The sequence below is a fragment of the Aspergillus ibericus genome (genome assembly GCF_003184845.1).
Source record: "Aspergillus ibericus CBS 121593 unplaced genomic scaffold BO80scaffold_2, whole genome shotgun sequence".
NCBI lineage: Eukaryota > Fungi > Ascomycota > Eurotiomycetes > Eurotiales > Aspergillaceae > Aspergillus > Aspergillus ibericus.
Window position 1 is genome coordinate 340,873 of NW_020292100.1, and position 27,232 is coordinate 368,104.

Consider the following 27,232-nt stretch of genomic DNA (forward strand, 5'->3'; position numbering starts at 1 on the left):
CTCACTCGGGTGCTTACACACCCGGGTGCTTACACACCCGGGTGCTTACAAAGGTACAGGATAGTCAACAGGATACACTCCTCGTCATGGCTTCTTTAGGGATTGAAAGTCCACTAATTCTCATGTACAAGCACTAATCCATAGGCATTGTGCCGCCTTCCGTTATCTCCAGCCTCTCTTGCTGAGCCATTGCCTGGGCAGAAACAATTTCAGCCAGTCGCTTTAGTCGTGGTGTCTGGAGCCCTACAATTCGAAAAGAAAAAGAAAATAAAAGTTAGCGATAATCGGCCTATTGTTAACCAACTTGACTTACATGACGGTGTGTATGTCTCCAGAGCTGTAATAACACGTGGCTCCGCAATCTCATACGGACCACTATCTTCCATATCAACAGGTGTCAGAAGAAGAACGTCACTCTTTTCGGTGACGCGAGACGCCACAGCTTTCATAATCTCGCCATTGATAGGTTGCTCATAATCAGCCACCAGGTACTGATTCAGGAGTTTCTGAATTTGGTTTGGAGAGAGCCTAAATAGCGTCAACACTGCATGAATGTCAAGAGAACAAGGCAAGATCTCAAACTCACATCCAACAAATATCCTGGATGATTTCAATGTCATTCAAAGTGGCCTTTTTGAGCTGAAGAAGCTTGGTTGCTTGCTGCAATGACTCAACGTCAGTGATAAGCACCCATATGTGAATTGCATGATTTTCTTACCATGAGATGCTCCAGCTGAAGTGTACCCTCCGGCATATCGTGGCTCTTGCACCACTCTTCAATCCGGGTGATGTTGTAGTTGATCTGCAGACCACGTTTCCATGAGAGGAAGTTTCTCCGCATGAGAAGGTCATTGAAAGCGGTGACACCAACAAGGCGAAGGAGCTCAGTGACAGTCTGCGTTATGATAGATTCTTCAAGATAGAACGCCTTCATTGCCTTGTAGACATTGTTCAAGAGGCTGAGAAGGTTGTCCATACTGTAGGCAGGGTTGTTATTGGAAGGCAGGAGCTTCCCAAGAAACCGGTTTGTCTCACTTGTAACGAATCCAGGAAGGGATTGAGACTCGATGATAGCCGGTACAATCATCTTGTAAAGTTTCTTTTTCAGCACCTTCATCCATGTATGATATATGTTGAACTCGAGACTTTCGAGATCGTGCTTCACAATCTCCAGAAGACGGTCATACTCAAAATTATCTGTCTTCTGTGCTTCGTACCAGTCTTCGGCCAAGAAAACGAAAGACAACATTTCGTGAACGTTAGATAGCCAAAAAGCTCCGGGATTGATGGCATCGTCGCCATCGTGCTGCATAACCTCTTGTTGAATTGACTGCATCACGTTGGCCAAAAAACGCTCGGACTCTTTCACAAACCCATTGTTCCACATTTCGGAAGTGACCAAGTTTATCAAGTAAGCTGGGAATAGAACTTCCTTCTCCGTGGGCGGCGGGGTGGAGCTGGGTAGCGGAATCTTCAGGTTGCGTATCAAACCCATAGTCACCTCCTCATTGAGTTCGTCCTCCTCAGATAACAAGTTCTCGAGCTCTACCTCAACGGAATCTAATCCCGGAGAAAAGGCATTCCCTGAAAAGTGCTGACGTCCCATAGCTGAGCTGGGAATGGCCATCGAGACTGGCCTCGGGTTGTAAGCCCCACTGAAACGATCAATGTCAATTCTCTCAGCTCCAGCACTCCGTCTTTTGGGCTTAGGTTTCTTGGAAGAAACAAGATTTATCAAGCCGCTGGCGGGTGGCTGTATAGGCCCACCATTCTGCTGGTCTCCGTTCATGCCATTTGCGGGCACAACCCTCTTCGCAATCTCCAGTTGTTCTTCGAGGTCCACAATCTGCTGACGAAGGGACGCCTTTTCATTTTCAGCCTCGGAGTTCAACTGTTGAAGTCTCTCTAACTCCTGGTTCGCAGAGCGAATGGATTCCCGTGAAACCTTTTCTTCTTCTTGGAGACGCTTGATGGTTGCCTGTGCATCGATATGGTTCTGCTGTAACCTGTTCATCTCTTCCTCCATGGCAGTTAACCGAGCGGCAGTGATACCAGCTTGATTGGCTTCGGCCTGTAGTTCTTTCGATCGATTCTCCAGGGCATTATGACGGCTTCTCCATGACTTCAGCTGAGTCTCATAATTTTCCAGTTGCGAATTAAGTGATTTGTTTTCGCGCTTCAAGGACTCAAGGTACTGGGTCAACTCGACCACCTTATTTTCCAGCTTATAGGATATCTGCTTGAGGTCTCGTGCATCCTCGCGAAGCTTCTTGTACTCTCTTCTGGCCTCCTTGCCTCTCCAGAGATTCTGGACAATGATCACTTTTCTGCGGTACTGCCTCCAAGCACGCAGTTGTCGCCAAGAACGAAATGACCGCTGTATCACTTTCGCTGCATTGCCATGTATCGTGTCCAGGATACTCTGTCGACAGAGGAAACCTTTTGCGACTGATTGGAAAAGAACGAAATTGGCACGGATTCGATTATACTTCCGTCTCTCCTTCTGTCCTCGCCATACCCTTTGAATTGTCGTAGCCGCCTTGACCTGCCGTATCTCGGCTGCGCGCTGCCTGGCCAGGAATCCCCTTACCAGAGCTTGAGTCGTGAGAATAGAGGCACGAGCTTCGAGATATCTGCGCCGGTAATACTTGCATCGTAAATTTTTTTGAATCATCACCGCACATTCATTCAATTTGGAAGTGCGAAGGTTTTCAAGAAAGGCAAGCATGCCTGCCCGGAAGAATATCTTCGTTAGACCCAGCTGGTACTTATCTTGCTTCTGCTGGGTACCGTCCCCGAGGGCCTTCTGTAAAATGGCATGGCACATATCCCTAATTTCTGACGTCCATTGCGATGAGTGACATAACATGTAATATCGGATTGCAAATTCCTCGTAGGTCCAACGCGTAGGATACCCAGCAGTGCTAATCCGGACAGTTTCAAGGACACCACAGGCTCTCAGCTGACTGAGAACCATTGGCCCTTCAAACTTCCAAGACTCTTTGGCCTCATTAGGTTTGATACAGCGTATGTAGTGCACATCGGTAGAGTTAATGGTGTTCATAAGCTCAATCAGGGATGACTTGAAAATGCCTCCTAGAGTTGGTTTGCGATTGACAGCAACACCAATCTTTCGGCCCGGGGCAGCAACAGGCTTGGATGAAATAGATGCCGAATCCTTCTCACGAACAGCAGCAGCCGTATCCAGAATTTCTTTCACAAAGTCATTGGAGGAGCCCCGCAAGATCTCCATATGCTCATCTGGAACAGTGTCCCTGTTCTTCTCTATGAAGCCGTCGGACTCGTACGTTACATCAACTGCATAATGACATATCGTAAATGCGGACTTGCCGAATCGAGGCTTCTTGTAGAACTTCTGTTTATCTGCAGCGAAGTTGTGGTGCAGCTTGGTCACAAATTGCTCATCCGAGCCCATGGGCAGCCGAGATTCCTCGTCCAAAAGGGATAGGATACCCAACTTTGCCTCAATCAAGTCAATACAGGGTTGGTTATCTGAGAAGTCAATGAATGTCCAGTCTATCTGTTCTCGCACATATTCTTCTTGTTCGAGTTTGAACACGTGCTGGTTAAACTCCTGCTGCAATTTTTCATTGGCGTAATTGATGCAAAATTGTTCAAACGAATTCTTCGCAAAATGCTCGAATCCGTAGATATCCAGGACGCCGATGAAAGACTTGAACTTATTCAAAATGCTATCGGTTGCCAGACCGCGATTGATCTTATCGACAAGCCAGTCAAATAGGCTGGAATAAATGAACTTAGCGACCGAATCCCTAACAACCGTGGCTTGTTGTTGAGTCAAGTTGGATGTAATTTTCTCGCCTCTTGTAATCAGCTGTTTCTTGACTATCCATTTTGCGAACTCATTAGCGTCAATCCCGAGCATCTCACAAGCTCGAACAAGTGCAGGTTCTGAGGGAGATAAACTCGAGTCCGTCCTTGTGGCGGTTATTCTGACGTTTCCCAGATGCAACAGAGCAGCGAGCACCCGGAATATTTCGGCTTGCGTTTTCTCCGGGACCCCTATAGTGCTCAAGGATTTCTTTGTTGCATTGAATTCAGCCCTGTCGTCAACGCCATCAATCGTCGGGGTTCCACCTTGGTTGAGATAATCGAAATCCTCAATGGATGCAAGGCCAAGCTCTTGTTTTTCGAGTTCCGTTGCACCGGCAACAAGTTGGTAAAATATGTGGTAATTACGCTCTTTCAGCGGCTGAAACACAAGTCGGGATCTTTCCAGAAGATATGTTCGTATCTTGGCGCCAATTATATTGGTCCTGTCATCGAACATAATCTCGATGTACTTTCCGAAACGAGAAGAATTATCATTGCGAGTAGTTTTGGCATTGCCGAAAGCTTCCATGACGGGATTTGTGGCCAAGATTTGTTCTTCGGTCTCGCTGATTGCATCTGCTCGACTAGTAGTATACTTCCCGGGCTGATCTGAAGACTCCCGTGTGGCAAAATAACGCATGATGTACTTTGCGCTCACCGTCTTCCCGGCACCCGATTCACCAGAAACTACAATTGTCTGGTTCTTCCCGTCTCGTAGCATGTCACTGTACGATAATCTGTAAGCAACCAAAAAGGGACCAGATAAGAGAGCAGCTCTTACGCGAAGGCTTCCTCGGCGATGGCGAACAGGTGCGGCGCTTGGGATGCTCTATGCTTTCCAGCATATACTTGCACCATTTGCGGGACATAGAGTGAATCAACCCGAGCAAAGGGATTGGTAGCAATGAGGACAATTCCACTATATGTATATATTTCCTTTTGCGCATAACGTAGCTTTATAGCCTGCAAAACTTCGAGGTACTCAGCAACAGCCATAATCCTGGATTCAAAGACACACACACCAGCTGGTTCATTCAGGTGGGACAAATTCGTAAGGTCTTCACTGGCTTCGAGCATAGCAGGATTCATCAACGGAGGCAGTTTTGGATTGTTGTCTACCTGCAACTCGGCCTGGGTTGTTTCCAGAGTTTTTGTCTTCGTGCATAAATCCGTCAGTGGACTGCCGTGTCTGTCTCCAGAAACTGATGAAATCGTATACAAACCTCTCCATTTTCCATCAAGAAGATGAGTTGCACTTTATCCCCCTCGACCAACTTCTCTTTGACTTCAGATGCAACCCATCCCTCGGTCGGATCGGGTTGCCAGGCCCTCGTTCCGACCTCGTAATTGTGTACCATTGCGCTATGTTGTATGAAACTGTTGTCCTCCTATATTTGATTTTGACTGGAGCAAGCAAACCTATGCAGGACGTTCGTAGGATCTCTTTGAATGATCGATGTTAAAAGGCATCTAGTGAGGAGATAGGAATAAGGACAATCAGTTAAAGTCGAATCGAGCGGAACAATTCCATCCGAAGGTAGGCAATGGCGGGTTCTAATCTTTGATTATAAGTCAAAAACAGGCATCATGCTTCACTTCAGGGAGAAATTACTGAACTGGCTAACAGCTGGCGTTACCGAGCCGCAACCCCTGAAGCGGCGCCTGGAGAGCGGCGCCACTTGTCGACACAACCCCACAGTTGTCAGCACCAACGCCAAGAGCCAAAAAAGTATGGACATCACTCTGTACTCCGTACAGTTAATCATGAAGAAATATTCTTTGCAATTTATTTGGACATTCCATGACCTAAGTATAAGTATAAGGTTACTCAAAAGGGACAATTTCATCAGTACATATGCAGCTGCAAGTCTGAGTTTTCAGACATATTCTCTGCAAAGCATGAAGACTTGAGCCCACTGTGTTACAATGACAACATGGGGACAGAACAGGCGGTGAGAAGACACTAGTGATTAGTTAGTTAGCTTTGATATCGTAACTACCTTCAAAATGATGACAAACAATCCGAGATTTAAGCATGCTGTCTACCACCGGTGTACTCCGTACTCCGTACACACTGCTAGTTTCGTCAATAAATACATATAAAGGGTTTCTAGGGTCTTATTGGCAACAGTACACCCCGATGCTTAAGACTGTATAATAACGGCTATGATACTATAGATAAGGGTTGTTTCTTTTAATCTAGCAACCATCACGGAATCAAGCGGACAGATGGCCTGCGCATACTCATCGAACTAAATCCGAAGTATGTTCATAATTCACATCATTGCTTGGACGCAGTTAAGGACGGAAAGTAATTAGAAATTTAGTTCAAATAATAAGAGCAGAAATGCGCAGAGTGCCTTACACAAGGAAACGCCAATGGATTGATTGCACCTTAGAAGCGCTTCCCGGGACATTAAAACGACAATCTGGGGCCAGATCACTAGTTAGGCACGGAAACGTCAGAAGGACCCAAGGGCGAGGAGATTGTAAATAATGTGGAGAAAGGGGGAAAGGGGGAACAGGAAAATGACAGCAGGGAGACACCACAAAGGGCTAGGCGTCAAAAAGCTGGGTAATGCATGCTCTGTTACAAGCTTGATTTCCTTCATGCATGTCTACGAACATGCTCAGCTTTGTTTACATTCCGCTGCCTCCTTCTTCGGCTTCGAGGTACCATCCTGTTCTGTGGTTAGCAAGCACAAAATGGTAAAGAATAAGTGATCAGGTAATGATAGATGCGCACCTCTTCCTCAGAGTCATCGTCAACGTCCCGGTCGGATCTCCTATCCTCATCATCATCATCCTCCTCATCCTCATCTTCGTCGTCCTCATCGTCAAATTCATCTTCATCCATGTCATCGCCCAACTCCTCAAACTGAAGAGCCTCCCCCGTGAACCAGTCAATGGCTCTAGGTATGAGCTTCTCCTTGATATCTTCGCCAAGCTGGTAATCAAGTTCAAGTCGCTCCTCGATATCAGTAGCAACAGTATCATCATCATCCGTCGGGGGCTGCGGAGGAGAAAAGAAATTGAAGAATGACTCCGTGGGAACGGTAATCTTGACAACCCGGGTCTGTTTCGTATCTAAAGGAGTTCAGCAACAAGGTTCGTCCAACAGTGACTGCGCTGAAACTCACTCTTATTCCTCTGCTTTTTGCTCTCAATGCGGACAGTGAGATCCTGATCAGCCTTCCAATCGATCTTGGTGCCCTCAGCATGGTCGTAGATAAAATCACCACCATAGCCGTTCTCTTCTTTGTAGTAATAGGTTTTCGAGATGAGCTTGTTCGTGAAAAAGGCGTTCTCCGAAAATTCGAAGATAAGGCGGAAGCCTGGGCGATCGAGATATTCCATGCGGATATCGACAAGATGCTTCAAGGCATCTTCGTCCCGTTCAGTAATCATCTCTGCGAGAGAAATCTGGTTCTTCATAGCCGAAAGCCAAAATTCGGGAATACCGGCGACTGATGACTCTTGGTCCTCATCCTTGGTGGCTTCGGGCTCATCTTTAGAGTCCTCGTCCTCTTCATCACCCTGTCCCGCCAAAATTTCCTTATCCGTAGGCTCCGCAGCTCCATTAACTATCGTGGAACGTCTCGCGTACAAAGGAGTGAACTTCGCAAAGTACTTCTTCTCAAGTTCCAGGACTTCTTCTTGAAACTGAGCTTCCAATATGGCGTGCTCCTTTTGAATACCCTTCAAGCCAGCAACACGCCGGCGGACTGAGACGGGTAAGGATTCGATGTAGCCTGAAGAACGGCCAACAAGGGATCCCAATTTCCCCTGGATCATTGACACAAGCCCAGGGTTGCGTGCAAACAGGGAAGCCGCCGTAGCATGGTCAAGAGACTCTAGATTTGGGTTGTGTTAGATAGAAGAGGCACAATGCAAGGAAACTGTTGAGTTCACCTTCTTTAATGCTAGCGATTCCAGGCTGCTGAGCATGGGAAGAGATAGGAGCATTGTTGGCCGGAGTGTTCTGTGGAGTCCTGTAGCGGTCACATCTCATCAGAAATCAAGACATGGCATGCGGCAAATTTTGGTAGAGCTGGAAGCTCAGGAAGAAGGGATACTTACGGCGCCACAGGGAAATCCGCCTTCTTATTCCTGATGGGCTCAGACATAGTGTTGATGGTTTTCAAGGGATTAACGTAACAAGGATACGAGATGGCCGAGGGGTTTGTCGAAGAGAGTTAAGGAAGAATTTGATACGCTTCAGTTTTGCGAGGTCTGGAATACTGGCTTGGTGGGATCCTTAGCGCCCTTGGGCCGAGGGGCTTGGCGGGACGGGGGCGCTGGCTGTTGAGAACTTTTCAAAGCTCCCAACAATACTGTGTCAATTACTGGTGCCGGCAGACAAAAGGTGTTGTATCATCCCTTAAAACAAATATTTATCTCAATTAAAAGAATAGAAAGATAGTAGCCATAATCTCAGATTATACGTCTTACAAACAGCTTGAGTCCAGTTTTCCTTCTAGCATACTCACATGTATCCTTTTCTCTTGGCCTTAACATATTAACATAATACCATTGGTAAACATGCATTGCACCTTTTTCTTCACTCGAAAGTTGCTACTACTTGAAACAACTTCCTGGAACGTCCTGTCGCTGCTGGGCTATGTAGTTGTAACATTCTAGAGCGGACTGTTAGTAGATTTCACAAAATAGCTACTGCCTGTACGGAGTAGTACGGGGTAGAATAATATCGTCTTGTTTCCACTAGTAGTAATCACTGATGGTTTTACAATTGATATACATAGTATGTACTCCGTATAACGTACATCTCAAAGATCAATGGGCACTGGGAGAGGGTCGCTTGTACTCCGTACTCAGACATCAGACAAAAAAATTTGAACATGCATGAATTACAGTACATGGAACATGGGTTGGTTATCCACTATTTCACCAAATCAGTGACTATGACTAATATAACAGAGCAGGTTGGAATCCCTAGATAGTTGGATCATTGGTACGGAGTAATTTACGCGCTACATCATATCAGATAGGATCCCGCCATTCACGCTATCACGTGATGATAAGACAGTAAGTGAGTCGGTCCTCAATTGCGCCTTCCAGCCCTCCGTCTTCTCCATGCATATAAATGCAGCTAGTTAAACGACACAACCTGGATTCTGGCTGTAAGCCCGTGCTCAAAAGTATCAGGAGTGGGATCACTGGAAATGAAAACAGCCGCATAGTCTCTCTTGTCACCATTGGCTGCCCATTGATGTCATTATAAACAAAACTGATATTTCCACAGCGAGTTACACCAGGCATCCGAAAGCAAGTTGAAGGCATCTCTATCAACATGGAAAACAATGTGCATCCACCAATGGAGACCCAGCCTCCTATGCCTTTCATTGGAACTGACCATCGGCGCAACTCCATGAGAAGCAGGTTTTTAGCACCCAAAACAATTCTACTGTGGGTCTTACTGATGGCTTCCTAGCTATAGTGTTATTTCAGATGTCGAAATGGCTCGCAATGAGGTGCGTTCGTCAATTATATTGATGAAGAACCCAGGACAGTCAATGTAACTTTAATAGATATATGATGGGCCGATATCAGAGAGTATCCCTTCCAGCGTGGTTTCCTTTTCTCACCGTCGGAATAGGAAAGACTCTATCGCAAGCTTTACTTATTTTCAGGAAGATGAAGATCACATAGAGTGGCCAAACGAAGCTGCCATAGATGCCGAGAGTGATGTTGACGACATGCCTGATCTTGGAGTTAGTGTGACGAACGAGTCAATCAGATCCTCTAAACGTCCATCTTACTCTAGAGACTCTGCTGAAGATCCTCTTTTGCAGCGGTCGTTATCAGCTTCGTCTCATGCTCAAGGCCATAAAAGGGACAAAAGAGTAAGCCAAAAAGTCCACATCGTCTTAGAAGACTTGACTGTCGTTATTGCGGGGTTTTCGACGAGCCTCGCTGGCCTGATATTATATTACTCACTATGTGTATTATCGTTCGGATTCTTCTATCTCCTATTTCGATGGTTTCCAAGATACCGAGTCCGCTTGTTGGGAAAGCCTGCCCCTCTTCAAGTGTGCCAATGGGTCGCAGTTGAGGTAAGTACGCTAATCAATGATGCCGGTACTCCCTTTTATTGAGTCTGAACTAGGACCAATGGAATCAGTTTGGCATTTACACGGTTCTTAATGAAGAATACGGTCGTCCTCTTTCAACAGTCTTTGCCGACGCCGAATATCATAACTATGACGAAGACAATGATCCTACTATTTCTAGGTTGCGGTACATCGATTATAGATATCTCCGCCTCTTCTATCACGCCGTTGAAGACAAATTCTGTTTGGTCAATGACTGGAAAGACCCTTTCTGGACGAATGCGAAAGGAATGAGAGCTGGATTGGATGCCGATGACCGGGATAGCCGCGAACAGGTGTTTGGCAAGAACCTCATTGATATCCAACAAAAACCTATTATTCAACTGCTTATGGATGAGGTACTTGATAAACGACGTGTGAATGATTGCATTGACATACTTACAGTTTCAGGCTTTTCACCCATTCTATATTTTCCAGCTCGCCAGTCTTGTCCTTTGGTCACTCGATCAGTATTACTATTATGCAGTCTGCATATTCCTCATCTCTGTCATTAGTATAAGTGCTACTATAATAGAGACTAAAGCGGTATGCGGACCTTCATTAAAGCGATGTGCCTGTTTACTAATAATCTCAGACCATGAATCGCCTAAGGCAAATTTCATTGTTTGAGTGTGATATCCGTGTGCTAAGAAATGGCTTCTGTAAGTTTTAAAATAATCCGGGCAAACTTTGTATGATTAACAGGAAAATCCCATGGCAGGGAGATCTGTCCCTTCCCGGGAACTTGTTCCTGGTGATGTTTTTGAATTCTCTGACCCGTCACTGAATCATGTTCCCTGTGATTGTATATTACTCTCTGGTGACTGTATTGTGAATGAGAGCATGCTCACAGGTGCGATGCCCGATTTAATGTATCCACTAAGAACCTAACAAAAGCATAGGTGAATCTGTTCCTGTCTCCAAAGTCCCGCTAACGGACGATGCTCTCAATTACTTGGATTTGAGCGCCCCCTCAATCCACCCCGTGCTTGCGAAACATTTCTTATTCAGTGGCACGAAAGTAATCCGGGCACGTCGTCCACAAGGTGTTGATGATGATGAAGCTATTGCTTTGGCAGTCGTCGTCAGAACAGGGTTTTTGACGACAAAAGGCGCCCTTGTTCGATCGATGCTTTTCCCGAAGCCTTCTGGATTCAGTTTCTATCGAGACTCCTTCCGGTATATATCGGTTATGGCCTTTATTGCTATTCTGGGATTTGTGGCCTCGTTTGTTAATTTCATCCACCTTGGGGTAAGCCTGGCCTGGAAACCAAGCATATTTTATGGTGGCTAATAATTTCCAGCTCTCATGGCACCTAATCATTGTCAGAGCACTCGACTTGATCACGATCGTTGTGCCTCCGGCTCTGCCAGCCACGCTAAGTATTGGAACTAACTTTGCCCTCTCACGACTCAAGGCGCATAAGATATTTTGTATCAGCCCACAGAGGTAAGGTATAACCCAAAGGTCTCAAGGTAGGTTGTGCTAAGCTCTTCATTAGGGTCAATGTAGGGGGCAAGCTAGATGTGATATGTTTCGACAAGACGGGAACCCTTACAGAAGATGGCCTGGATGTCCTCGGAGTGCGTATTGTTGATCACAACAAAAGGTACATACAGGTGCATACTATATGACGTACCTGCTGACCATTTCTGATTTGACAGATTTTCAGACTTACTTCCTAAGCTTTGTCTCGATTTTCCAACAACGTCTCCTACAGACGGCATTCGAGGCACAAGCAGGTATAACAGCACCCTTTTCACCATGGCAACATGTCACTCTTTGAGAATTGTGGACGGTGAACTTCTAGGGGACCCTTTAGATGTCAAGATGTTTCAGTTCACTGGTTGGTCCTATGAAGAGGGCGGGGGGCATACTGAACAACTGGATTCTGAGGCCATATTGCCGTCGATCGCGAGACCACCCCTTCCTGCAGGCCATGCCGGCGGCTGTGAGCAAGCCAGTCTGCATGTTAGTACTCCCTTTTGATGCCGAAATGGTGTTCAGGTGACTGATACTGATCCTGAGTGTTTAAACATAGGTGCCATTAGAACTCGGTATTTTGCGTGGCTTCGAATTTGTATCACATCTTCGGCGAGCAAGTGTAATTGTGCGACAATATGGTGACAATGGTGCTAGCACTTATGTGAAAGGTGCACCAGAAAGCGTGAAAGCCATATGTCTTCCAGGGAGCTGTAAGTATGCCAATTCGGCTTGAGTTACATATTGAAGCTGACACAAAATATTCTCAGTACCACGTGATTTCGATGACCTTCTAAGTCATTACACCCATAAAGGTTATCGTGTCATCGCATGTGCGGCCAAATATGAGCCAAAATTGAGCTGGATGAGAGTCCAGAAGATGACCCGTGCTGATGCTGAGTGTGACTTAGAGTTCCTTGGCTTCATCATCTTTGAAAACAAACTGAAGCCAACGACTGCGGAGACTATTTCAGAGCTTAATGAAGCAGGAATACGCAACGTTATGTGCACAGGCGACAATATCCTCACTGCAGTCAGTGTTGCCCGCGAATGTGGTCTGATTAGTGGAGATGAACAGTGTTTCATTCCACGTTTCGTACAAGGTAAGCCGTGCTCAATAGGACGCTATTCTTAGTTAACCCTTCAACTAGGCCATCCTCAGGATTATGGCGCTGATGCTTCTCTTTGCTGGGAAAGTGTAGACAATCCAGCATGGAAGCTTAATCCAAGCACTCTCATGGTACGCCACCATCTTTTATATAGGGGCCACGGCTAATGACATGAAGCCTTCACTGAATTCGACGGCTCTTGATTTATCTATACCGGGCAATGCTTGCAGCCTTCGCAACTATTCCCTTGCTATTAGCGGCGAGGTATTTAGGTGGATTGTCGATTTTGGAAGCGAAACGCTTATAAAGAGGGTGTGTATCATCTCATCTATCTGCAAAAAAACCTACTTCGGGCTAGTCTGGCTTTTTGGAAACCCGTCCTGATCGTGCTTGCAGATGCTTGTGCGTGGCAAAGTGTTCGCGAGGATGTCACCTGACGAGAAACACGAGCTTGTGGAAAAGCTTCAATCCCTTGACTACTGCTGCGGATTCTGTGGCGATGGTGCAAACGACTGCGGAGCGTTGAAGGCCGCTGATGTTGGCGTTTCCTTATCAGATGCTGAAGCTTCGGTTGCTGCTCCATTCACAAGCCGTCGCTTTGACATATCTTGTATTCCGACGCTGATCAGGTATTAAATACCTTCTGTGATGCATCAGAGAATTCATCTAACAGAAAAACAGGGAAGGTCGAGGTTCCCTGGTCACGAGCTTCTGCTGCTTCAAGTACATGAGCCTATATTCGGCAATCCAGTTTTCGACTGTCAGTTTCTTATATGCATCGGCGTCAAATCTTGGAGACTTCCAGGTGATATTTCCGCTTCCCTCAAAGACAACTTTTTCCTCACTAACAGACCATTGGAAGTTCCTCTTCATTGACTTGTGTCTGATATTGCCAATTGCTATCTTCAGTAAGTGTCTTTGCTAGACTATGGATGTGGTTCCAGTGTCAAAACACCGCGGCAAACATACAGCTGACTTCTCGCCAGTGGGATGGACCAGTCCGTACCCAGTGCTATCTCAGAAACGACCAACTGCCGACCTTGTGTCGCGCAAAGTTTTGGTTCCGCTACTGGGCCAAATCACAATATGTGTTCTTACCCAGCTCGTGGCGTTCCAGACCGTCCAATTACAGCCATGGTGTGTGGCCTGCTTTCTTGTAAGTATACTTTTTCAAAGCCCTTGCTGATTTCAATCTCAGGTTCCAGCCTCCTCAGGTAGACTTGGAGGAGAGCAATATCGAGAATTCTGAGAACACCGTGCTTTTCCTGGTTTCCAGTTTCCAATACATTTTATCAAGCGTTGTTCTTAGCGTTGGGCCGCCTTTCCGAAAACCGATGAGCTCTAACAGTTGGTCCCCACTCGCATGTCCGGTCGTCACTCTACTAACAGCTATATATAGAACCATTCCTCTCCATGATAATTGTGGATTTAATGATTTCCTGCTACATGCTTTTCAAACCATCGCAATGGCTGAAGCACTTTATGCAGTTGACATATCTGCCGGACAGTTTCGCATGGTGGCTGTTGCTGCTCGCCGTTATGAGCTTCTTGTTCTCTTGGTTGGCAGAAAGAGAACTATTCCCTAGATTGGCCCGTACGCTGGGGCGCATGTACACGGCGTTGCGACCAAGTCACCCCAAAAAGCGCCGCCAGTACAAGGTACTCCTCGAGGAAATGCAAGGTTGAAAGAAGGTCATATTTTAAGCAAATGCAGAGGCGCCTCTTCCACTTGAATATGTATATCTGATTGTTTTCTTCACATATCCGTCATGGTGACCACCATAGTTTTTGTTTCCATTGACTCCTTGAGTCACGGCATAAAGTGCGTGGTTTTTGTGGAATTAACTTGCTTGAGATTATACAACGAAACCCGCCAACTAACTCAAACCCCTCCACTCGTGACCAAAGAGTTAGACATGTTCAGGAACGAGTGTATTATGCGGTCAATGGTCCCAAGGATGCTTCCAACCCAACAGGGCAGGACCGTCTTTCTTAGCTCTGTACATCAACTGCGACTCCGAAAAGAAATTTTATTGTTAGCATGGCCCATTACACAAAAATTGCGTGAGACCCGTACAAAGAACCACATGCTCGCTCCCAACGCAGTCGCCGTGAAGCGATAAAGAGGTCGTGCCGGATGAATATGAATTGGGTGATTTGCAGCCATTTCTATTCAATGCATGTTAGCCCGAAAGAGAAGATGTCAGTTATTTAACACCAGCGTCATACTTTTCAGTAGTCCAGAGACTCAAGAAACAAGGCCCACCGCTATGTAGAATTGTCGATGACTCTGAGAATTAGGCATCTGCTGGGAAGGTACGGAGTAGAAGCAGATAAGAGGTAATGTCACGTGATGCCAAGGACTCTGCCCCGGATAACAGAAGCCATGATAGAACTCGTACCTGAGTTGCGACTCATGCAATAACAGTCATACGGTATATTCACTTCACTTCATCAAAGCACTATGACACCTGAGGCTTTAACACCAGCTACAGAACAGCCTCTTATACTGCCTTAAAACACTCCTTTGATCTTCTTCCTACCATTCAGCTAATATTGTTGAATACTCACAATCCTTCTCTTAATACAAACCACCCGTCTGATTTCAATATTACGGGTTTTGGCACCGCGAGACTTTCAGCCGCAGCGCTACCCCATCTGAGGAGGCGCGCAGTGGTCGAAAATTCACAGCTTCTCCGTTGCTCTTGCACTAACAGTTCGTACCTAGTCTCCAGCTCCGTCTAGGTTTACATCAGATGGGCAAAGAAATTACGTGCCCCTACATCATACCACCATTTACATTCTTATTCACCTATGATCACTCTTGGTGAGAAGCAGAGTGTTGGCAGAAAATGGTCTTAGTATCACTCGAGAGAGACAGCAATGGCAACACTAGGTTCCGTGGGTGCACTAGTATCCGCGATTTTGAATTCTTGGGTAAACTTGGTGAAGGTACTTTTGGGTAGGTACTGGGAAGCCAAAAGAAAGCCATGGGCTGTCGTACTGAATTCCCACAGTGAGGTCTACAAAGCAAGATCAAAAAAGGACAATACCATCGTTGCTCTCAAAAAGATACTCATGCACAATGAAAGAGACGGGGTAAGACCACCAGGAATACCACATTAGCCCAGGCTAATTGATTCACTCGAAGTTCCCCATAACCGCTCTTCGTGAGATCAAACTTCTAAAAATGCTGTCTCACACTAATATTCTACATCTTAGAGAAATGGCAGTAGAACGGAGTAAAGGTAAGCAAGACGCCCTGTCGCATTTGTAACTGCGCTTATTCGAGCACAGGGGAAGGACGTAAGAAACCAAGCATGTACATGGTAACCCCATATATGGAACATGATCTTTCGGGCCTCCTAGAGAATCCGGCTGTTCATTTCACTGAGGCTCAAATCAAGTGTTATATGCTTCAACTCCTCGAGGGACTCAGGTATTTGCACGAGGTATAAGTTCTTGCGAGAAACGCTCTTGAGGGTTTGTCCTGACTTGTGATAGAATCGTATTCTGCACCGTGATATGAAAGGCCAGTGTACCATCAACAGCAAAGCAGAAAATTTCGGCTAACAACCCAACAGCTGCCAATCTGCTCATCAGCAATAAGGGCATACTTCAAATTGCTGATTTCGGGTTGGCTCGACCATACGAAGAACCCCCTCCTCAGCCCGGTAAGGGCGGAGGCGAAGCGAGAAGGGATTATACTACGCTCGTAGTGACCCGATGGTATCGCCCTCCCGAACTGCTTCTTCAACTCCGGCGGTATACGACGGCAATAGATATGTGGGGTGTCGGGTAAATAAAATGGCCAAATTCCGTGACAAGTTTGTCTAATATTTACAGATGCGTTTTCGGCGAAATGTTCAAGGGAAAGCCGATTCTGGCTGGCAATAACGATCTCAATCAGGCGCAACTAATTTTCGATCTCGTAGGTTCACCTACAGAAGAAAGCATGCCAGGGTGGACTTTACTACCAGGGTGTGAGGGTGTGAAGAATTTTGGGAACAGACCGGGCAATCTATGCGAAATATTTAAAGAGTATTGTCAAATCCCTCCTTTAAGAGACCAACCGTGAAAAAATTGGAAGAACTAACATATGAGCAGTCAAAGTGCCACTGCGATATCATTGCTTAGTGAGCTTTTAAAGCTCGATTGGCGGAAACGAATTAATGCGATGGATGCTTTGAAACATCCTTACTTTTTTAGCCCACCACTTCCTGCGCGGCCCGGTGAGTTGCCTTCTTTTGAGGACTCCCACGAGCTTGATAGGAGAAGGTTCCGTGGTCAAAGAGCACCTTTGCCACCACCGGCACCCGCAGGGGGCTCTATAGGAATCGGTGGACCGAACGGAAGCTGGGCAACAAGCTCTGGAAACAAAACGGGCGTCGATGGTAAAAATAGTCGCCTTCCAAACGCCATCCGTGTGGGTTGGAACAGTGGAACACAGGGAGTCCCTCAACAACGCTCTCTCGAGAATCGCAACTGTGAGATGCATACAGCTCGGTCGAGAACAGGTGTGGAGGAGCCCAGCCAAGGACCTTGGCATAAGAGTGGGCTACCACCTCGGCCGCCCACATCAAACCACCAGACATGGGCCTCGGGCAATATAGGCAGAGTGGGACGAGACAGGAATCACCAGGGTCGAGGACGGCTTGAAGGAAACCTAGACTCATATGTTCCAATTTATGATGGAAGCGAACGTCATTGGGAAAGGGATCACAGTTCGAATAACAGTATGGATCGACGCGAACTCAACAATGACCAGGCCCATCAAGTCATGCGCAGGGACTCTTCGCGAGAGAACTTTCCAAGACGAAGAAGCCGGAGCCCTAACTTAAGAGAAGGACCTCGTGATGTGGCTAGGGCATTCCATCGCAGATGACTAGTCTCGTATGCTAAAGGATTAAGTGTCACCCTGCAGTCTCTGTACTAGTATTCTCAATAGTTGGGGAATAAGTCTTCTTACCCGCCACATAAAAGCATGAGTCCAGGTTACTTCACACAGAATGATCAAAATACTCAACTAAGCGGCTGAGGGTAGTGTCCACTGTCCTCTATCGAACTTCTGGGAATTCTATAGCGTGTCAGTGCTAAGACGTTAATTACATCTTTCTGAAGATTTAAGGGAATAAATTGACTCCGTACTCCATACTCCGAAGTGACATCAACTTAGCGCCTGTAGGCCCCTTATCTATGGAGTACGGAGTACTCCGTACTACACCGGTAATTATAAATCTGTAACAAAGTAGATAACCCGTTAATTAATTACAGGCCGGTCTCGGAGGTTGAAACCATTTACACCTGAGTGCATACAGACCAAGCCTTGCTTTTGCACCGGATGAGTACCGTTGAGGGACATCTGCTGGAAAATTGATGTAATCACTTGTATCAGTCCTTCTTTCTCTTCCATCCCTTTTGTTCGCTTGGAACGGTATTGCTGCAATCCTCATGACAGAGAGGTTGGCGTGGCAGAATTACCAGGTTTTAGTACAAGATGCGGGTCATGATTCGAGCTAAAGTTCGGAGGGGAATATCAGTTAGTGAGGTGTCCATCAAAAGTGAAGAAAGTGATTTCATACATCCGAGGCTCTCAAGCCTCTCATATAAATCCTTGATTGTCGTATTGTCGACGTTGCTGATATCAGCCATTAGGTAGGCCACCTGAACATGGTCAGCCCCGTGTCCAATAGAGCCGTCAAGGAATAGACACATACATCACCTCTGCTATCAGTCATTTGCTTGTCGACATTGTGATCGCCAAGGATTTCGTTCACTGGTATTCATCAGCAAGGCAGACAAGTCAGTGTAGATTCAGTGTACCTACCTTTCCGTAGTACACCCGGAACATTTTGATGAATAAAGATGACCTTTAGGAACAGTCAGTCATCGTTGAAATAGCGCACGAAATTGCCATTACTCACCCGGGCATGGTTGGGCTCATCCATTGTCAAGGACCGCAGAGCAACCTCCGGGATGTTAACAGCCCCCAGTGTTGTGCCTTCATTAACATATCTCACTAAGGCCTCCGCAACCTCAATTCCAATTGCACGCTGCGCCTCCTCTGTGCTACCACCAATATGCGGAGTGAGAATCAAATTCTTAAGATTCCTTAAATCTGTCGCCCACTCATTGAGGCCTTCATTGAAATAATCACCATTGCCAGCAGGCTCATTGGGGTAGACATCAAGCGCAGCACCGGCAACCTTGCCAGACCGCATAGCGTGGATTAGAGCAGGGATATCTACAACACTCCCTCGGCTGGCGTTAATCAAATAACTACCAGTCTTCATTTGTTCGAATTGGCGTTGTCCTATCATATTCCGTGTTTCTGGAAGCTCAGGAACATGGCATGTGATGAAGTCTGCCTCGGACAAAAGACCTTCGAGGGTCGGCACTTGGCGAGCAGTACCCAAAGCCATAAGGTTAACAACATCGTAGAAGATAACTGACATACCCATGGCCTCTGCTAGAACCGACAATTGAGCGCCAATATGGCCATAACCGATTATACCTAACATGAGGTTTAGCCAACAGCTGACAGTGACTGATGAAGGGCATACCAAGGGTCTTTCCGCGAATTTCCCAACACTTGTTGCTGACTTTGTTCCACGTTCCGTTGTGCATCTCATTGGAACGATCACCCAATTGACGGGCAAGGGCGATGATTTCAGCTATAACCAACTCGGCAACACTCCGAGAATTGCTAAACGGCGAGTTGAAAACTGCAATACCATGATCGGCTGCATATTGTAAGTCAACCTGGTTGGTTCCGATGCAGAAACAACCAATGACAATGAGGTTGCGGGCTTCCTTCAAGACACGAGCACTCAGCTTTGTCTTCGAACGGATTCCGATCACATGTACATCCCTATTCATGAGCGAACGAAGTCAGTAGAAACGTTAAGAACAGACATTAGGCTGCTAACCGAATTTTTTCAATGAGCTGATCTTCTGGGAGAGAAGATTTGAGGAATTCCACCTGATAACCCTGTTTGGTGAGAATGTCCCTGCCGGTTTGATTAACGTTTTCCAGAAGCAGGACCTTGATATCCTCCGTGGCGAAGGGCTTCAAGTGTTTCGCATTGGCTAGAGGGATTGTGCGGCTTCCCAACACTGATCCTCCGTGACTGGAGGGCGCAGACTGAAAAGAAGTAGTGGGAGAGGTGGAGAAGTTCAAGCTCTGAGAGGCATCTTGATGGGGCTTTATGTCCCTTGCAGATGTAGCCATTTTGAAGCTCCTATAGAGAAAGATGACAAAGAAGAGTATAATGTAGAAGGTAGGAGATATATTTTGAAGAAGGACCGGTGATTAAACAGCGAAGTCCAGAGTCACAAAAGAAGGGGCTGAGTTTTAAGTCCTCCGGAACCGGACTTGAGCAGCGGTGTTCCACAATTTCTTTGACTAGTTATGGTGTTATATTCTTTTTGAGTCATCACATGGTATAACAGTTGCGGAGGGGCAAGCAAGGGCGGGGCCGAAATATCCTTCCCATCTAGCTTTCACACAAATGAACTTAAATGTCCTGGGACACACCTATTTACTCTATACTCTGCCTCTTACAGGATGGTCAAGGTACGGTACTGTGGGAATGCCTCATCAGGCAGTTGACCCAAGACAGCATTAGCCTCTATATTCATGCAATTTATTTAATTTTCCTCATCTACTTTATATCATGTGTCCCAACCGATATAATCCGCCGATCGGAGTGCCTGGGTCCCCCCACTACTCCTTTCACTGGCTGACATGCCCAAATAAGTAGCCATTGGCCCATTAACCATTCTCGTCGTGTCTAATGACATTAGACTGACCACGCTCAAACCTGAAGGCCTTCCAGCTTTTTCGCAGTTTCTTCTGAGCCGCTCGCAGTTTTCGAAGTCTGCTTAGCTTTGGACTTGTTAGAAGTACTGTCCTTCGGCAGCTCCTTGGTATATGGTATGAACTCAGGGGCGCCCGGAATATATTTCCTCAGAGGCTCCGGCACAATAATACCCTAGAAAGTCTATCAGCACTGCCAAATATGAATATATGTTCAATCCAGGACGTACATCATCAGTTTGATAGTTTTCGAGTACACAGCATAGTGTACGCTCTGTAGCACACAGAGTCGCATTCAGAGCATGAACATAGGACTTCTTTACATCAGTAGCCTTCTTCGTGCCATAACGAATTTCAAGCGCCCTGGATTGGTAGTCTGTACAATTGGAACAGGACACCAGTTCCTTGTACTCCCCTTGAAATGGGAACCACGCTTCGAGGTCATACTTCTTCGAGGCGGCATTGTTCAATGCCCCGGAAACAATAGCCACAACCTGGTACGGCAGCCCAAGAGATTGGTAGAACTCTTCCGATGTTGCGATCATTTCGTCAAATGCCTGCCAAGAGTCTTCGGGTTTTGTGAGAACAAATTGTTCAATCTGCGCCAAGGTAAGCTAACATACACCACTTGTGGTCCAGAGCTTATCACCTTCTCGAACTGATGAACGCGAAAGATACCCCATGCATCTTTACCGTGGGCACCGGCCTCTTTCCGGTAACATGTGCTGTACCCAGCATACCTGCGTGGAGATTAGCCCAAGGCGAAAGAGAACCAAAAATCAGACGCTGACAATGCAGCGACAACTCACTTGATTGGAAGATCTTTGTCTTGCAGCCATTCCCCATCATGAAGAGCAGATAACGGTTGCTCTGAGGTAGCAATGAGATACTTGTCGGTGGACTTATCTTCGCTTTCTGTGACCTTGTATAGCTCCTCGTCGAATTGTTCAAGTTGTGCTGTTTTCGCCATCATTTCCTTGAGCATAAATTGCGGGGGTTGGTTGGGCTTGTAGCCTTTCCCCCACAGAAACTCCAGGCCATAATTTATGAGTGCGAGATTGAGAAAAAGGCCATAGCCTGTCAAGCAATAACCGCGGTGACCAACCACCTTGACACCACGCTCTGGGTCAAATCCATCAAGACGTGTGAGTACCTCATGATGAGAAAGGCAGTCGCGCTTCTCAACCTTGACATTTTCTGGCGTCCACGTTCTTATTACAGCATTGTCATCCTAATCATGGTGATTCGGTCAATTGGAGCCTCTCCCCTTTCACCGAGGGCAACACCTACTTCATTGTTGCTGACGGGGACTGATTCATGAACCAGGTTACCGATCGTTCGGATTTTACCGTCCCTCTGCTTTTCCTTTTGGAGAGCGAGTTCCTCGGCATCCTTCTTGCGCTTCTCCAGGTCGGCCTTTTGCTCCATCAAGTCACTTGCATCTTCCTTATTCTGTTTGAAACACCAGGTTAGGAGAATGCCACTGGCCCAAATTATTAGAGTAGCGGGGTTTGGCCAGCGAACCTTCTTTTTCTTGCCGATTTCCTTTTGAACTGCATTTAGCTGGGAGTTTATCTGCATAACCTCATAACGTGCTACAGTACGTTCATGATCAGTCATTCTACTATGTAAATGTATGCGGTTGAACGAATGTAGCATACCGCGCCGCGCCTCTTCATACAGGGCGAGAACTTCATCAACGACAGTTTCCGGTGCGTATCTTTTCCGCTGGCTTTCTTTGATTTTGTTTGGGTTTCCACCGCGGTCACTGATGAAGTCCGCAAGATCGAGCATGTTGCTTCCTGTACTATACAAGTAGTTGTACGTGAAAACTTAATCAGAGTGAACAGAAAACAGTTGTCAGTTGGCGCGGGGGAGGACAGTTTGTTGATAAATAGGAGAGAGGGGCTAGAGAACTCTGTTGGCGTTAGGATCAAATGGAGGGGTAGAAATTTAGGGGCTTGACCGATTGGGTATAGTATACCAATAAGTGGAATTCGCGGTGGGCGGGCAGGGCAGCTCTACAGTCTGCACAGTCTGCATTTGGTGGTCCTGTGAAAGGTTGACTCATAAAACAGTCCCCTATGATTAAAACACTACTGTTTGATTTAATGGCGGTTCTCATAACATGGCCTGGACTGGGGAAAGGTATTAAATAATGTAACAATTAGACTGGTGACAGAAAATAGGAAGGGAAATTGAGCGCCATAGAAAATTCACATCTGCACCAGTAGGCAACAACAAACATGCAGGAATCCAGACATATAACAACTGAAGGAGATAGACACCTATGGGACCTTTCCAATATTTGGAGGTTGTATCTAACAGTAGCGTAGCCATCTTCCAGGCCGCCCAGTCGGACACTTGATCCCGTTACATCACAAATAGGCCTTGAATCACATTACAGCGCATTTGTTGCCTCCTGCGGGTTGCGATGGATTTTGCGACTTTTCAATTTCCCCGATCATTAAATCAAACGCTTTCGCAACATTGTAATCGAGGCGAGCACTAGCTTCGGTAAATGCACAATTGAATTCCTCGCACAGCTGGCGGCCTTCATCCAGCGACACCTGGCGTTGTTCAAGCTTGAGATCGCTCTTATTTCCGACGAGTACAAGGGGCACATGATCAGCACCCTATTATTCACGTTAGTATTGCATATTAAGGCAATTTCAAGCATAGATACTCACAAGGTGGTTTAGGATCTTATCCCGTATAACTCTCACCATGTCAAACGACTGACGAGAAGCCACCGAATAGACAATGATGTATCCATGTATTCCAATGAAATGCTTCGAGTTCAATATACTGTACTCATCCTATTGCAGAATTAGCCATCTGCTGTAAACAGCAGTTTGGCACCGATTCTTGTGTTCTCCTTACTTGACCAGCTGTATCAACGATCTCAGTCGCGTAATCTTGGCCGTTATATTTGATGATTCGACTGAATGTGTTTTCAATCGTCGGATAGTAGCTTTCTACAAAATGATGTTCAACAAATCGAACTGTAAGAGAAGATTTACCTAGATGAAGTGTTAGTGAATATGCGAAGATAGGGGCTCGAAAAAGCATGTCAAGTAAGCAGAGCTCATAATATAGATAGAGATCCATACCCACAGAGCGACTGCCAACAATAGCTATCTTCCGCTGCTTCGGTGCACTAGGCATCTTTCTTTTTAGATACGGAGTGGGATAGTGGCTACCGACTAGATAGCAAGGGTTGCGAGATGTTGTTCGATGAAGCTAAGGATTGCGTGTTTGAAGCACAGTGAGAAAGATATAGGCTACCTGAGGACATTAACAGATATCTCGGCACAGAAACCACGGTTGTTGGATGCCCCGATAATTTAAACCTGGTGATCAAGCTGCACTTTCTTAAGCTAGGGATGGCAGTCAAATAACAGATGAGCTCACCCGAGAGTGGCAAACAGCCATTCTGGAGCGCAAACAAGTCAAACGGCAACCAAAACACATAACGAGCAGGTATCACATTAGGTCAGGACAGTCAAATATAGTTTGTTTACACAAAGTTCCCTAGGCCACAATTCGAATTAATTATATGTAATATGTTTATCAACAGATTAGTAACAAGAAGTCCCGTTCCTCGATAACCTACAGAAAACTATTTATCTTTCTCGATGCTCTCGATGGCCCACGGACCTAGAATGTGGTAGGAGCCCATTGCACCAAGAAATGTAAAGTAGCAATCGGAGAGCAAAGGAAAGAAAGAAATAATACGAATTTGAGTCTTGCATTTCTACAGGGATGCTTTCTGTCGTATTTGACTCAGAATATCCTTCAGGTGCGTGGTAGACCTACTTCCACCTTCACTCCAAGTCTCAAAAAGTTGAGATTCTTGCTCGACCTTTTGATGATATTGTAAGAATTCTTCAGCCGTTGACAGGACTAATGGGAGTCCTTTACCACACGTCGACTCTCTAATCTGCGTGAATGCATCCGCATCGAGGCAAAGTATAACCAAAAGAATCGACAAATACCCAATTACAACATTGTGATGCACTTCGGAAACAGAGCGAGCCTACCTGCATTAGCTACAGATTTCCAACATCAGATTATAATGAATCTTACCTGGTCAGCAAACGCAAGACCCGCAGAAAAGTGCTGTATAAGAGATTGAAGCAAAGATGTGGAGTCGGATATTGGCCTGAGAAAGGCGGCTCGAGAAGCCTTGCTCTGTTCTGACAAGTTGATGAGAACGCCCAAGGCCAGTATCGCAACACTGCATGGATTGTCTTCCTCCATATTTGTATCCTTGTGTATCCCGGGCGAACTGGTGGTGGCAAGTTTGACAAAGTCGAAGATCATATCAGGGGTAGCAAAGTTTTCGCAGAGTGAGGGCTCATTATTGGTAAGATTGAGGACCACCCTGGTATATAACATTGAAATATGCTTATCCCGGTCACACTGCCCATAATGGAGGAATTTATTATGGTGTTCAAAAAGCGATTGGAAAGAATTGCGATGATCATAACGCATTGTTCCTGGCAACATCGAGTAAGTTTCCAGAATCAAGAAGGACATTTCCATTAATTGAAAGCTTCCAGGGATCGTCATAGAGCTTGTATCATCATGTTGTGAAATGACCAACTCGACGATTTGATCTATTAGTGTGGCTGGCAATGGTCCGGTATCATCCCCCTTTTCAAGAAATGTAGTAAGGCAGGCCTGGATGCAGGAGAGGGTTACTGAGCAAGGAGAAAGCCTAGGGGGTGGTTTCTGCTCGAAGATCATAGAGGAGATTTGGGGGAGAACCTTCTTTAAAGACCCCTGCACAGCTTTGGACAGGCCGGTGGTTCGCCCAGTTGCCAGAACCGAGATATCATCTTTCACACTAAGAAGCTTGTGAGAGATTTGCAGGATTTTGGCCCAGAAAGATCTCAGACTCGTATGTGAAGAGGATCCATTCAGGCAGATCAATCTATATGCGCATAGTACCAGGAATGTTGTGAGGATATCCCGGTTGGCCGTTGTGCAGCTAACAAGACGATCGCTGAATCCATACTCTGAAAAACGACGCACAAAGGCAGGTTCAAGAAGCTTTGTGCATAGCTGTGTCAAGCTACTACATATCCCAGAAAGTGAGTTGAATGGATCCTCAATTTCTTCAAAAATCGCTTCAACTGACTCCCGAAAGCGAGCATTATCGCCAGCCTGTCTGAGCTCATGTATGCTGCGGACAGGCCTAGAGTCAGTTTCATCGTCATCAGTGTTTGAAGTTCGGGAGGCTTTCGGGTCTATTATATGCGCTTGTCTTGCTCCGCCATGGTCTGGAGAGGAAACTGACGCATCACCATGCTCAGCGGCTTCATTTTTTAGCGGGTCACCCAAGAAAGACCGTTGGCGTGCATAGGTGACCCTAGAGCCTCGTAATCTAGACAGCAGCGGTGTGACTGCCTCATGAGTATTTCCCGTGTCAAGCTTCCCTAAGTGCTCTGGAGCTTCATCTGCCCTTATGCACGCAACATTGACCTCTTGTGCAGCTCCGATGTTGTGCGAATGTTTGCTTTCAGCTACAACTGAAGCAGGGTTGGTCAACCTAGTATTCTCCGAGTGCGCTGTAGCACCTAGCAAATCAACTAGTCTTTTCCGATTGGAGACCGTTCCCCCATTGTGCCCGGCTCCCGCCGTCAGTTGTTGTGAATCCCCCTTAACTTCACCCGCAAAACTATGGTTTGGGGTGTTAGTCTTTGGGATCAATCGTTTCTTATGGAAGGCTCTTGACAATCCGGGTGTATATGAAGCGTAAATAGACTCTGGCTCTTTAATATCATTAGCGGATATGCGTGGAGGGCGGCGAATTTCTTTTTTGGGATTGTCGACTTCATAATCGGCATCAGCCGCAACTTTGCCCGGGACTTGTGCTGTATAAAGAGCCCCATCATACACGGTCTCGCGACCATCAGATGGGATGTGGCTGCCACGTCGTAAGTCGCTTTGGTCGAGGCCTGGCTGCAATTGCTGATGGGGTGCGTATTTCCTCTTCTTTGGGATGGGCTCGGCTCTGTGCGGACGTGTGTTCAAAGGAATATGAGCCTGTTGGTCTCGATTCTGGCTCGTGGAAACCCCGCGCTTGTTAGTCGTGGTGTGTAAATCATTCGTATTTTTGAACGCTTGCGATTGAATGTCAAAAGAGAACCCCGCGGCTGGACTGCCAGAAGGCCCCAAAGCTCTTCGGCCTGGATTATTATGCGACATGTTGACAAAAACTTTTCACCAAATTAAGGCCAGCACATTATTGCTCAACCTTGGTGGAGTGCAAGGCACCTGGTATATAGATTAAGGTGGCATCCAAATCTCGTGGTAGCAAACGATAACAAACGTACCGATGATACTGAGTTGGGGAAGTGGTACTGAAATCCACCTTTGTACGGAGCACGGAGTCGGGCGCTTCGGGAAATGACCTGCCAGTTCCGCATTGGCCCACCTTTTTAGTTCTTCCATGGGTTATCTATGGCCCCGGGGTACATGCGTGCTCCGTACGGAGTGCTACTAGTAGTACTATATATATATATATGATTTATTTCATTTGTAGCCAATCACAATAAAGCCACTTTACACTTCAATGTTATTTTATATACTGTTGCGTACTAGCTATCTACTCCGTACTCCGTAGTGCATATCTCAAGAGTCTATGGAGTTCATTGTGGGAATGTCTTGCTATTATGTACCCAAACTACTGTCAACTAAGTTCTAGTAGCCTGCTATCAACATCGGTATGACCAACCTACACAATGTATAGCCAAGTCAGACTTGCTGGCTAGCTAGCTGGTTAGTTATACCATCATGCTTAGTCACCTTTCAAGCCAAAGGGGGTAGTGATAGTAAATCGTACTAT

General features: G+C 46.2%; 9 protein-coding genes across 9 annotated transcripts; 2 read left to right on the forward strand and 7 right to left on the reverse strand.

Moving 5' to 3' along the window:
* Positions 1–77: 77 nt before the first annotated feature.
* On the reverse strand, positions 78–5,487 carry BO80DRAFT_420869 (type V myosin). Its single transcript, XM_025718472.1, has 7 exons — positions 5,079–5,487; positions 4,878–5,010; positions 4,637–4,826; positions 719–4,580; positions 587–660; positions 314–528; positions 78–243 (listed from the first exon to the last, which is right to left on the reverse strand). Exons 1-7 carry the CDS (start codon positions 5,211–5,213, stop codon positions 134–136), a joined length of 4,719 nt encoding a protein of 1,572 aa, XP_025579989.1. The 5' UTR covers positions 5,214–5,487; the 3' UTR covers positions 78–133.
* A 502-nt stretch (positions 5,488–5,989) lies between these two features.
* On the reverse strand, positions 5,990–8,224 carry nap1 (histone chaperone NAP1). Its single transcript, XM_025718473.1, has 5 exons — positions 7,936–8,224; positions 7,768–7,847; positions 6,996–7,709; positions 6,602–6,942; positions 5,990–6,536 (listed from the first exon to the last, which is right to left on the reverse strand). Exons 1-5 carry the CDS (start codon positions 7,980–7,982, stop codon positions 6,486–6,488), a joined length of 1,233 nt encoding a protein of 410 aa, XP_025579990.1. The 5' UTR covers positions 7,983–8,224; the 3' UTR covers positions 5,990–6,485.
* A 744-nt stretch (positions 8,225–8,968) lies between these two features.
* BO80DRAFT_371660 (putative P-type ATPase) lies at positions 8,969–14,566 on the forward strand. The gene is made up of 22 exons (XM_025716489.1): positions 8,969–8,996; positions 9,119–9,255; positions 9,308–9,347; positions 9,405–9,929; positions 9,983–10,324; positions 10,377–10,511; positions 10,561–10,627; positions 10,687–10,818; positions 10,868–11,217; positions 11,270–11,415; positions 11,468–11,575; positions 11,631–11,937; positions 12,008–12,161; positions 12,219–12,551; positions 12,600–12,688; positions 12,735–12,869; positions 12,954–13,186; positions 13,239–13,362; positions 13,420–13,465; positions 13,544–13,694; positions 13,756–13,904; positions 13,957–14,566. The coding sequence occupies exons 2-22, from the start codon at positions 9,167–9,169 to the stop codon at positions 14,241–14,243; spliced, it is 3,942 nt and encodes a 1,313-aa protein (XP_025579991.1). The 5' UTR covers positions 8,969–8,996; positions 9,119–9,166; the 3' UTR covers positions 14,244–14,566.
* On the reverse strand, positions 14,501–14,724 carry BO80DRAFT_344343 (uncharacterized protein; the record flags this gene model as incomplete). Its single annotated transcript, XM_025715272.1, has 2 exons — positions 14,501–14,566; positions 14,635–14,724. The coding sequence occupies 2 exons, from the start codon at positions 14,722–14,724 to the stop codon at positions 14,501–14,503; spliced, it is 156 nt and encodes a 51-aa protein (XP_025579992.1).
* Positions 14,725–14,975: 251 nt separating this feature from the next.
* BO80DRAFT_490042 (CDC2/CDK family serine/threonine-protein kinase) lies at positions 14,976–17,687 on the forward strand. Its single transcript, XM_025723618.1, has 8 exons — positions 14,976–15,519; positions 15,575–15,656; positions 15,709–15,805; positions 15,855–16,009; positions 16,062–16,089; positions 16,142–16,355; positions 16,404–16,598; positions 16,665–17,687. Exons 1-8 carry the CDS (start codon positions 15,410–15,412, stop codon positions 17,440–17,442), a joined length of 1,659 nt encoding a protein of 552 aa, XP_025579993.1. The 5' UTR covers positions 14,976–15,409; the 3' UTR covers positions 17,443–17,687.
* Positions 17,688–18,044: 357 nt separating this feature from the next.
* Positions 18,045–19,788, reverse strand: BO80DRAFT_451278 (D-3-phosphoglycerate dehydrogenase; the record flags this gene model as incomplete). Its single annotated transcript, XM_025721875.1, has 7 exons — positions 18,045–18,073; positions 18,140–18,221; positions 18,275–18,333; positions 18,385–18,427; positions 18,482–19,071; positions 19,121–19,428; positions 19,487–19,788. 7 exons carry the CDS (start codon positions 19,786–19,788, stop codon positions 18,045–18,047), a joined length of 1,413 nt encoding a protein of 470 aa, XP_025579994.1.
* A 378-nt stretch (positions 19,789–20,166) lies between these two features.
* Positions 20,167–22,314, reverse strand: BO80DRAFT_420875 (serine--tRNA ligase SES1). The gene is made up of 7 exons (XM_025718474.1): positions 22,038–22,314; positions 21,901–21,971; positions 21,667–21,828; positions 21,186–21,607; positions 21,026–21,116; positions 20,607–20,975; positions 20,167–20,551 (listed from the first exon to the last, which is right to left on the reverse strand). Exons 1-7 carry the CDS (start codon positions 22,168–22,170, stop codon positions 20,375–20,377), a joined length of 1,425 nt encoding a protein of 474 aa, XP_025579995.1. The 5' UTR covers positions 22,171–22,314; the 3' UTR covers positions 20,167–20,374.
* Positions 22,315–22,469: 155 nt separating this feature from the next.
* rhbA (Rheb family small GTPase rhbA) lies at positions 22,470–23,877 on the reverse strand. The gene is made up of 4 exons (XM_025716490.1): positions 23,490–23,877; positions 23,260–23,399; positions 23,067–23,195; positions 22,470–23,012 (listed from the first exon to the last, which is right to left on the reverse strand). The coding sequence occupies exons 1-4, from the start codon at positions 23,542–23,544 to the stop codon at positions 22,773–22,775; spliced, it is 564 nt and encodes a 187-aa protein (XP_025579996.1). The 5' UTR covers positions 23,545–23,877; the 3' UTR covers positions 22,470–22,772.
* Positions 23,878–24,115: 238 nt separating this feature from the next.
* On the reverse strand, positions 24,116–26,763 carry BO80DRAFT_420877 (WAPL family protein). The gene is made up of 2 exons (XM_025718475.1): positions 24,466–26,763; positions 24,116–24,415 (listed from the first exon to the last, which is right to left on the reverse strand). Exons 1-2 carry the CDS (start codon positions 26,590–26,592, stop codon positions 24,134–24,136), a joined length of 2,409 nt encoding a protein of 802 aa, XP_025579997.1. The 5' UTR covers positions 26,593–26,763; the 3' UTR covers positions 24,116–24,133.
* Positions 26,764–27,232: the final 469 nt, after the last annotated feature.

Excerpts from the sequence above, each read along its gene's own strand:
- BO80DRAFT_420869 (XM_025718472.1), bottom strand. The coding sequence starts at position 5,213 with ATGGTACACAATTACGAGGTCGGAACGAGGGCCTGGCAACCCGATCCG. Across the intron at positions 4,581-4,636 it reads ATCGCCGAGGAAGCCTTCGC|TGACATGCTACGAGACGGGA; the intron begins GTAAGAGCTGCT and ends ATTATCGTACAG. Across the intron at positions 661-718 it reads TTCAGCTGGAGCATCTCATG|CAAGCAACCAAGCTTCTTCA; the intron begins GTAAGAAAATCA and ends GAGTCATTGCAG.
- nap1 (XM_025718473.1), bottom strand. The coding sequence starts at position 7,982 with ATGTCTGAGCCCATCAGGAATAAGAAGGCGGATTTCCCTGTGGCGCC. Across the intron at positions 7,710-7,767 it reads AATCGCTAGCATTAAAGAAG|AGTCTCTTGACCATGCTACG; the intron begins GTGAACTCAACA and ends ACCCAAATCTAG. Across the intron at positions 6,943-6,995 it reads CAAAAAGCAGAGGAATAAGA|ATACGAAACAGACCCGGGTT; the intron begins GTGAGTTTCAGC and ends GAACTCCTTTAG.
- BO80DRAFT_371660 (XM_025716489.1), top strand. The coding sequence starts at position 9,167 with ATGGAAAACAATGTGCATCCACCAATGGAGACCCAGCCTCCTATGCCT. Across the intron at positions 9,930-9,982 it reads GCCAATGGGTCGCAGTTGAG|GACCAATGGAATCAGTTTGG; the intron begins GTAAGTACGCTA and ends AGTCTGAACTAG. Across the intron at positions 12,162-12,218 it reads CATATGTCTTCCAGGGAGCT|TACCACGTGATTTCGATGAC; the intron begins GTAAGTATGCCA and ends AAATATTCTCAG.
- BO80DRAFT_490042 (XM_025723618.1), top strand. The coding sequence starts at position 15,410 with ATGGTCTTAGTATCACTCGAGAGAGACAGCAATGGCAACACTAGGTTC. Across the intron at positions 15,657-15,708 it reads TGCACAATGAAAGAGACGGG|TTCCCCATAACCGCTCTTCG; the intron begins GTAAGACCACCA and ends ATTCACTCGAAG. Across the intron at positions 16,599-16,664 it reads CTATGCGAAATATTTAAAGA|TCAAAGTGCCACTGCGATAT; the intron begins GTATTGTCAAAT and ends ACATATGAGCAG.
- BO80DRAFT_420875 (XM_025718474.1), bottom strand. The coding sequence starts at position 22,170 with ATGCTCGATCTTGCGGACTTCATCAGTGACCGCGGTGGAAACCCAAAC. Across the intron at positions 21,829-21,900 it reads AAATCGGCAAGAAAAAGAAG|AATAAGGAAGATGCAAGTGA; the intron begins GTTCGCTGGCCA and ends TGTTTCAAACAG. Across the intron at positions 20,976-21,025 it reads GCGTTCATCAGTTCGAGAAG|ATTGAACAATTTGTTCTCAC; the intron begins GTGATAAGCTCT and ends ACCTTGGCGCAG.
- rhbA (XM_025716490.1), bottom strand. The coding sequence starts at position 23,544 with ATGCCTAGTGCACCGAAGCAGCGGAAGATAGCTATTGTTGGCAGTCGC. Across the intron at positions 23,400-23,489 it reads TGTTGGCAGTCGCTCTGTGG|GTAAATCTTCTCTTACAGTT; the intron begins GTATGGATCTCT and ends CACTTCATCTAG. Across the intron at positions 23,013-23,066 it reads ATAAGATCCTAAACCACCTT|GGTGCTGATCATGTGCCCCT; the intron begins GTGAGTATCTAT and ends CGTGAATAATAG.
- BO80DRAFT_420877 (XM_025718475.1), bottom strand. The coding sequence starts at position 26,592 with ATGTCGCATAATAATCCAGGCCGAAGAGCTTTGGGGCCTTCTGGCAGT. Across the intron at positions 24,416-24,465 it reads GTCTTGCGTTTGCTGACCAG|GCTCGCTCTGTTTCCGAAGT; the intron begins GTAAGATTCATT and ends TAATGCAGGTAG.